Source organism: Leopardus geoffroyi, chromosome D1 (genome assembly GCF_018350155.1).
Source record: "Leopardus geoffroyi isolate Oge1 chromosome D1, O.geoffroyi_Oge1_pat1.0, whole genome shotgun sequence".
Lineage (NCBI taxonomy): Eukaryota > Metazoa > Chordata > Mammalia > Carnivora > Felidae > Leopardus > Leopardus geoffroyi.
In genome coordinates this window covers 19850550-19859858 of record NC_059329.1, presented here as the reverse complement: position 1 = coordinate 19859858, position 9309 = coordinate 19850550, and the positions used below count along the sequence as shown (strand labels likewise).

The 9309-nt window shown below is 43.9% G+C and overlaps 1 protein-coding gene across 2 annotated transcripts in view; it reads right to left on the bottom strand.

The window, feature by feature from the left end:
• Positions 1–3760: 3760 nt before the first annotated feature.
• UBASH3B (ubiquitin associated and SH3 domain containing B) overlaps positions 3761–9309 on the bottom strand; it is a 141581-nt gene continuing 136032 nt past the window's right edge. For both annotated transcript variants that reach the window (XM_045483208.1, XM_045483209.1), the window contains exon 14: positions 3761–8463. In XM_045483208.1, coding sequence (XP_045339164.1) covers positions 8326–8463 — 138 coding nt within the window. In that variant the 3' untranslated portion in view covers positions 3761–8325. The remainder of the gene's footprint in view (positions 8464–9309) is intronic.

The window sequence follows — 9309 nt, the reverse complement described above, 5'->3', positions numbered from 1 at the left end:
CTAAAGACTTCTGCCTAGAATTGAATCACGTGGATCATTTCTGGAAACACACACACACACACACACATACACACCCCAAGTAAGAGTTGCTTTCACAAGGAAACTGTGGTTTGGGGGAATGCACCACCGAACAGCCAGTGTGCCAGCTTTGGGCCTCAGCTCACATCTCTCTCCCGGGACAAATGAGTTCCCTGGGGGTCCTTGGTCCCACAAATGAGGGGATTGAATGAGAGCAGTGGCTCCCAAACGGTACTTCGAAGAAACTGTGTATGTGCTAGGTGCCTCCGGGCCAGGCAATTATTTTCCTTAAAGTTTCTTTACAAAAAACGTTTTAAGCGATTAGTCCAGGCTTCGGAACCAGGTTGACTTGGCTCGAATGTCAGCTCTAACGTGTACTAGCCATGGGACTTTGGGTGAGTTACCGCACCTAAGACTCCGTTTCCTCCTCTGTAAACTGGAAATAACAGAAGATTGAAGAAAGCTTACGTCTGGTCAGTACTTAGAAAAGTGTTAGGTACACATAACCACTCAACAAATGCTATCATTTTGCCAGCCTCTGAACACCATCAATCCATTAATTTGTTATGCCCGGTAAACTAGTTTCTGGGCTGGATTCCTTGGGCTTCGAATCAAACCCGAAGATTTCACCGTGGTCTACGACAGGGGTTGGCGAACTTTTCCTGTAAAGCACCGAGCAGCCTTAGGCAATATGTAAGCGAATGAGCATTGGCTGTGTGCCAATAAACTTTATTGATAGGCCCTGGAATTTGGATTTTACATAATTAGCATGGGTCATGAAATAATATTTCTCTTTTGATTTTTTTTTAAGTTTATTTATTGAGAGAGAGAGAGAGAGAGAGAGAGAGAGAGAGAGAATCCCAAGCAGGCTCCATGCTGTTAGCAGAACCCAGTATGGGGCTCGATCTCTTGAACCATGACATCATGACCTGAGCCTAAATGAAGAGTTGGACGCTTACCTGATGGAGCCCCCCCTCCCCCCCCCCCCCCAGAGCCTCTCATTTGGTGCTTTTTAACCACTTAAACTTATAAAAACATTCTTGTTTCTCCCTACTTTCTGCCACGCTTACTAAGTTTTAAAGCTCTCTGACCCCTTGTGTTCGTTCTCACCCATCTAACTCCTTTTCACTTGGGGGCATCTGTGACCCTTCTGCCTTCCTGGAGCCTCCTCAGTTAGCTCTTGACCGTGACCAGCTTCTACTCAGCCTTAGCCGGGAGTTTCATTGCCAGCTTGCTGGGGGACCCCATACGTGACCTTATGTGACGTATGCCTTGCCCCACATCCCTCCCGGAGTTACTGTCATAGAACGCAGTTTTCTTCTTAGACAACATCGATCAACGTCTGTAATGATCTTGTTTATGTATTCACGGTCTGTCTCTCTGCTCCATAAGAGCAGGGATCTTGCTGTATTTGCTACTGTAGCACCAGCCGGCCACCCTGCTAAGGACGCAGCATTTAATCAATATTGTGGAACCACGAATGAACCTATGGCCCCAGTGTCTTCGTTTCTTTCACACAGTGAGTTAATAATGCCTGATTTCCTTACGTTGTAAAATTATGAGGCTCCAATGCAAACGTGTTTGTTTTTAAGACTATAAAGGGTGACACAAAAAAGGAAGGTGGTAAACCATTAAGGCAGCCTCTTCGTCAAACTCCAGGATTCAACCAACACACCCCCTTGCACCATTCTGACTGCGGAAGCCAATTTACGGGGATAACAGTAACGTGAGACTGGTATGCATGAGGCTACTTATAGTCCTTGCCCCCGATATTTTCCACAGATATGAAAACGGCTACATGTGTGATTTCACTTCTGGCTTTAGCAAAAGCAGTTGTTTATTTATTAGCAAGTAGTGTCTTCTTCTTAGCATGTCCTATTAGGCTTTTAATTTACTTACCTAATTTTTTTTGTTTTTTTTTTTATGTTTTTTTTTTTTTAATTTTTTTTTTTTTCAACGTTTATTTATTTTTGGGACAGAGAGAGAGCCTGAACGGGGGAGGGGCAGAGAGAGAGGGAGACGCAGAATCGGAAACAGGCTCCAGGCTCTGAGCCATCAGCCCAGAGCCCGACGCGGGGCTCGAACTCCCGGACCGCGAGATCGTGACCTGGCTGAAGTCGGACGCCCAACCGACTGCGCCACCCGGGCGCCCCCTTACCTAATTTTTTTAATGTTTATTTTTGAAAGAGAGTGAGTGTGAATGGGGGAGGAGGAGAGAGACAGAGAGAGAGAGAGAGAGAGAATCTGAAATAGGACCCAGGCCCTGAGCTGTCAGCACAGATCCCGATGCGGGGCTCGAACTCGTGGACTGTGAGATCGTGACCTAAGCCCAAGTCAGATGCTTAACCGACTGAGCCCCCCAGGCGCCCCTAGGCTTTTCATACTCATTATCCCATTTCATACAACCATGCCGTAAAAACTTATGTGTCCATTTCGCAGGGGCAAACAGTCCAAGGGATCTAGCAAGCAGCTAAGCCAGGATAGCAATAACCCAGCTCTGACCCCAGAATGAGGGCTTCCTCTGTGGTACAGCATGACGTTCTTCTCCAGTGATAGGCTGTGTTGATTCTCCTTCTCAACGTACGACTGGCACCCGGTGATCTATCTAAACCTGTTTCTTTTCATGGTCAGGAGCAAGCCATCTGGGTTTTACAGGTTGATTTCTGGCAAAATGAAGTATTCTGTTTCTTCAGGAGGAAGACTGGTTTTTAGTCTTTAAAGAAAAAAAAAAAAGACATTTCGTTGATTGCAGCTTAAATCAATCCAGAGCATACGGATTCATTTTCTCTGGATGTGCAGGCAGCCTTTCCTTCCATCACAAGAGGGCAAAATGAGTTAGGGTGTCTGTCAAGCAGAGAATGACCGAGGATGAGCCACAAGGCTAAACACACCCGGTCTTTTGTCCGACAGCAGCAGGAGCTGCTGTTTCCTCGGGCAGTAAACCGTGTCAGGCTGTGTCCGTGAAAATCTGTGTTCGCGTCGGAGCATAAATTGGTACACGTGGCTTGTTCTACATCAGCTTAATATATCCATACCTCAAAAATGGGCTCTATTATGGCTTTGGGGAGTGTGGAACCTAGCTTGAGCTGGATTTCCCCTCTGTCTTACCCAAATTCCTTTTTTATGTTTATTTATTTATTTCTTTTGTGTGTGTGTGTGTGTGTGTGTGTGTGTGTGAGAGAGAGAGAGAGAGAGAGAGAGAGAGAGAGAGAGAGAGAGAGAGAGAGGGAGGGAGGGAGGGAGAGAGAGAATCCCAAGGAGGCTCCACGCTATCAATGCAGAGCCTGACACGGGGCTTGAACTCCTGAACTATGAGATCATGACCTGGGATGAAATCAAGAGTTGGATGCTTAACTGACTGAGCCACTCAGGCGCCCCTCATTTACCCAAATTCTTAGTTTATGGATCATTCCTGGAGCACTTACGTCCTCAAAGTGAGCAGGGGTGAGGGGTGAAGGCTCGCCTGTGGGCAGTGGGAGCATTTTGGAGCTTGTTTTCTCACTCCTGGGTGTCCCCTCTCCAGCCTGGGTGACTCGGAGAGCAGCCTCACCAGAGGGGACCAGAGAGCCCCACAGTGCTGCTGGAGCGTCATCCCTCCATTTCCATCAGCAGCAAATGCCCCTCTGGCCCTCTGAGTGAAGGACCACACTCTTAATGGACATCGATGAAATAGTAATGACCACAGCAGCATCGAAAGACATGAAGGAAGAGAGACCACTCAGAATTTAATAGGAGATGGCTCTGGATTGACTGAGGACACAGCTCCTCTTTATTAAATCATCTATGAACCACTTCAACGGAGATGCTCGTGGAATGGAATGATCTAATTACAGCAGTATCCAGAGGAAGAACACACAGCCAGGAGAGCACGGATGCCACAGGTCGTTTACAAGGAACTTGGCGATACAATTTGGTGCGGGTTTCCTTTTTTTATAATTACAGACCTTTTTCTTCAAATAAATACACCCGAATCACATAGAATAAAAACAAAACCAAACCCCCAGAAACCGAAAAAACAAAAACAAAAACAAAAACACCGCACACGATACAATAGCCTTATAAATGAGAGTGAAACGGATACACCTCCAGAAACAGCAGGTTGAGAATGGTCTGTGCAGAACCAGAATGCTTTGGGATGGTGTTCCCATCTTGAGTGACAATCAGAGAAAAGAACCAGCACACATTTCCCATTATACGATTGTATCCTGTACAAAGTCCAAGAATAGTTCAAAACAGCTATAAAATTCTGATTTTTGTGGGGGCCGTGGCAGCTAAGTGGTTTTGTGTAATACATTTCTAAGAGCTGATTGTGTATTAAGTCTGACTACTTGCTATTTTAAGCTTACATAGACTGAACACAACATTATATGTATTTAAAGATCACGTTATTTCCTCTGTATTTCACGGCAGTTCTTTCTTTTCTTCCCTTGAATTTTCTTTCTAGCTAGTTACCTTTCCTAGGAAAAGTCATAATGGTGAAGTGTTAAAGAGAAGCAAACCCAATTTGAATCCTACGTTTAAACAGGAAAAGCATCTGCCATCACCGAACAAAATATCCGCCCCCCGCCATCACCTTTGTAAAGTGAATATTAACCTACGTAGATGTTAAATAGCTCTTTTCCCTACCCTCCAAGGCCAGGCTCATCATCCCTCCTGGCAAGGCACCCGGACTAAGCTAGCACCTCTCAGTTCTCATACGTGCAGGACTACAATTTAAATGCAAATAACCCTGTGCCTCATTATCTGAGAAGCTCGTGCAGACACAGTACAGTTGTGACTTTGCCTGTGAAAATAAAAGGAGGTTCATCTGTATTCGAACACACGCATTACTTAGAGTAGATTCCAAAGAGCAATTCATCACCGGTCTCAAATTAAACACTGGAGTTGCGGAGTGCCTAGGTTACGGAGGAATGCCTTCCTTTTTGCTACACAGGAGACGCTTTCCTACAAAGGCAAGGAGATAGGAACTTCTCTGACCATCGCTCTTCAGTGAGTACCCGGTGACACTGGGTAACTGGCCTTTAATAGGAACACAGCTAGTTGAGTGGAAAAGATACATTTATGGTAACGCTAAGCACAGCTGGATGACGATGTGTATGCCTCCAAATACCACTGATGGGAAAATGACCACATCAGCTTGAAATGCGGGAAAATTATCCACAGTGATTTAGCAAACCGACCTCACTCCAGAAGATAGTATTTTTTGTTTTTTTATGTTTATTTTTTGCAAAATCATCTTCTAAATATAAGGTTATTCTAAAATAATTCTTTGGTTAAAGTATACTTCAAATAAAAAGTAGAAACTCCTCCAAGCCTTCCACTACAGGGTGAAAAATACCCCCCTCTTTTAGCCATCAGATGGCCATTTAATCAGCCATTCAGATTCTATGAATCTAAATGTAATGGAAAACACTGTATTCTAACTCCACACTGGGGTAAAGCTCCTAGCTACCGACGCAGCGATGGAGAAGAGGGCCTGGGAAAGTAAGACTCCCAGCTTGTGCATTAAAATGTGCCAATTATTCTAGTCCACAAGGAATAGACGTGGCATGTTAAAATCACCGAAACCCAAGTCCCATCTATGAATAATCCTGGGGCATTAGCCGATTGATGTGGCACAGTAGGGCAAGCAGCAAACTGTTGCAGAGTTTCAGTCCCAGATTAAATCCTTCAGTTAATTTCATCTCTGTTCATTTCAGGTAACTTTCTACATTAAAAAAAAAAAAAAAATCCTCTCTACCAGAAACATTTGATTCTTCCTCTCTTGCGTGTCCTTCCTTCCTTCCTTCCTTCCTTCCTTCCTTCCTTCTCTCTCCTCCCTTCCAGGTTTTGTTCTTAATAAATATCAGCCTCAGATCCAAAAGAACCACGCTGAACTTCAGGTTGTAATATCAACCTAGGATTTTTGGATGAAAATGAAATCATGTAATATACTTGTGCATTCCTCTTACTACACATAGATTCAACATGATTTTCAAAGAATTTCTCAGTTGGGAGTCTGAGTTTAGTTTTTTAAACCGGTATATGTGAAAAGAGAATTTAATAGGAATTCCAACCATTCAGACCGTTTTGATAAACAATCTAGAGGATTCAAGCAGAGGAATAAACTCTCTAATTCAGGGTTTTCCACCTAAATTATTCAGAAAGTGATTTCAGATCTGTGCCTCCTGCCCACGTAGATGACAGCCTAAGACTCTGTCCATATTGTGCTAAGGACGATAGATTGTTGCCCAGCTAACCTGGCCTATCAGGTCATCTAGGACCAAGACAGCCAAGAGCGAGGGAGGGCATGGCCTATTCTAAACTTTGTTCAGTTCAAGTACAGACCCTGCCGAGAACACACCGCTACAGCTTTCGAGGAAATCGGACGTGAAGTGTTCAAGCATTATTCTGAGCATTGGAAGTCCATGAAAATTTGTGGAGAATCTAATAAACGTGACAGATCTGGTTAAACAGTGGATTCACTTCATGACAGATAAAAGAACGAACAGCAGTGATGTTACGTCGGCTGTAACGTGATTTTTGTCTTAAAACCTTTTAAGAGAAAGGAGTATTTCCCCCATTATAAGGTTAAAACTTTTCTATTACTCCATGGTATCCGCCCAGAGTACTTTTATACCCAGTAGCGGGATCAGTGTTTGTGCAGTGATCAAGATTGTTGTGCAGAAATCAAGATTGTTTCTTAAAACGGAAAATTCACAATCTATGTGTCCAAGCGACTTAAAAAGAAAGAAAAACCAACTGTAAGCCTCTTGCTGACTAACATACATAGCCAGCATCCTTTTACTTCTTTTTAGGAATCCTCAAATGCCAGTTTCAAACAGGAGCATAGATCTATTTTTACATACTGGGTTTTACGTCTATTTGGGTTTTGAAGCTTATTCAAGTGCTACAACGTCTATTGATTTGTTTTGCACTCATGTTTCCTTTAAACGTCTGGGACTTTTGCACACATATTCTATCTAGTGAACTACACTGTACCAGACCATTGTCTGTTGCCAACAGTCAGCTAGTCACACAATTAAATACACATTGATAACTGATGTTTTGGTTTGATTGTCATTTATTTTTCTTTTAAATAGACTCCCTCTGAATTTGGGAAGCAAGGTATGAGGAGAAACCACAGGATATGGCTCTCCCGCCTTTTCTTAAGTAGCCCTACCTACATATTTTAAGTTATAGAAAAACACACAAACAAATAAAAACGACAGCACAAACAGCGATCGTGACTGTCATCCTTTAAATTAGTTCCCTGACTTCAATATACTTCCCTGGTATAACCGACCCATTGGTGGATGTTCTGCTATGTTTGACAGGTACCCTACGTGTACAATGACCTGACCCTTGGAATGGTTTGTAAAGATGTCCATATTGCACAAGAATGAGCTGCTTGCTGACTCAAATAATGTATCGAATGTACATGCTTTCAAATCGTCGACATCCTTAACCAGTTACCACAGTCTCGACTCTATGGGCAAAGACAAGCAAATCATGGCCGTTTGGAAGTGCTGTGACATGGAAAATTCCAGGTGACTTTATATTTTGCAAGTTCTTTGCTCCTACAACTGAATACTTCACACATTTATCTTCCTCCTGAGTCTCCAAAAGTGCTTTGTCTCCCATTTCACAGAAGCAAGGGGGAAGGGCTGTAGCAAAAAGCTGTAGCCAGCTGTTCTAGAGACAGTGTGGTGGTACCGGGGTGGATGTGAGTCCTCAAGCAGGCGTCTTGAGCCAGCGGCACTGGTGGGTGGGTCACGTTGAGGGTAGAATTTGATGGCGAATCTAAGAATAACTCTGCAGGGGCATGTTTTCTAAGAACGGTCAAAGAATTCTTCAGCTTGGCTTTGCCTAACTGGAACATGGAGTTAAAAAGAAAATCCCATCACCGAAATGGCAGCTCAGTGTCCCTCCGGCTGGATTCTGGACTTACTCCCTCATCCTGAACCTTTCCTTAGCGCGAGCTGACCGCTCCCTTTGGGAGCGCTCTGACTCCTTGGCCGTGCATAGAAGGAAGGAAGAAAGCCATCCTTTGCCGTAGCAGCTGCCTCGCTTTGTGAAGACAATTCTCGAAAGCCTCGTTAGCTAGGTAAGCATCCAGAGAGAATGAATTTTATCCCTGAATCAAGTCTTTTTCTCCTTCACACAGTCTCATCATGAGAGCTTTAAAGCGTGAAAGGAAATATGCGAAATTATTCTGGGCTGTCCACCGAGAAGGTGGTGCAGACTTTCCCACTGTTACTAGACACACAGAAAGACCCTTCTCCCAAAGGCTTGCTAAAGCCTTTCCATCTCATTCACTGGTGTGGCTTATTCCTGTAGCAAGGTCTCTCTCCAGTTAAAGCCCCCAGTTGGTCCATGGGTAAGAGGAAGGATAGGTGGGTCTGTCAGCTGCCATATTCCAGTTTCTCCCAGTTCTTCACAGGAACAAAACCCCAGGTATGGGATCTGAAGTCAGAGTAGTAAAGATAGGGAAGAATAGAAAACAGAGGTTTAATGCGTTAACTTTTACCTAGACACAAAGATCTTCAGGTGGCCCATGAGAATAAAGAGGATTCATTGGGGCGCCTGGGTGGTTCAGTCGGTTAAGCATCTGACTTCGGCTCAGGTCATGATCTCACGGTCCGTGAGCTCGAGCCCTGCATTGGGCTCTGCGCCGACAGCTCAGAGCCTGGAGCCTGCTTCGGATTCTGTGTCTTCCCCTCTCTTTGACCCTCCCCCTGTTCATGTTCTGTCGCTCGCTGTCTGTCTCAAAAATAAACAAACATTAAAAAAATTTATTCACAGGCATTAATAGGGGCTCGGTAGACCTGCGTCTCTTCGAAGAGTCAATAAAGACAAACGAGATGGACAAAACTGACAAATTAGAGGGAAGAGTATTTACACTGCAAGGGGATTCATCGGAAGGCTTTATTAAATGGTGAGCTCCCTAGTGTAATTAAGTAATTGTTTATAGATTGCTTCTTGATTGTGTGGGAGGAAAGAAGACAATAATGCAGAAAGCTGAGGTGCCCAGAGTTGATTCTTAATTGCAAATCAAGCTAAAAATGCAGCTTGGACATTTCAGAAATAATATTTGGGCAATGAGAGAGCGGATGCTATTTTTAAAAATATTTCACCCAGTTTTGTCCTTTTTTTTTTTTTTTTTTTTTTTTGGCATGGGCACCTATAACGTTCAAAGCGGAAGCTGTGCCATTCCTAAATTCAGCTCGAAACGTATTTTTGTGTGTCACCAGAGCTGCAGTTATACACAAAAGCAAAAATCTCTGCCCTCAAGCAGCTTACGGAGTCACG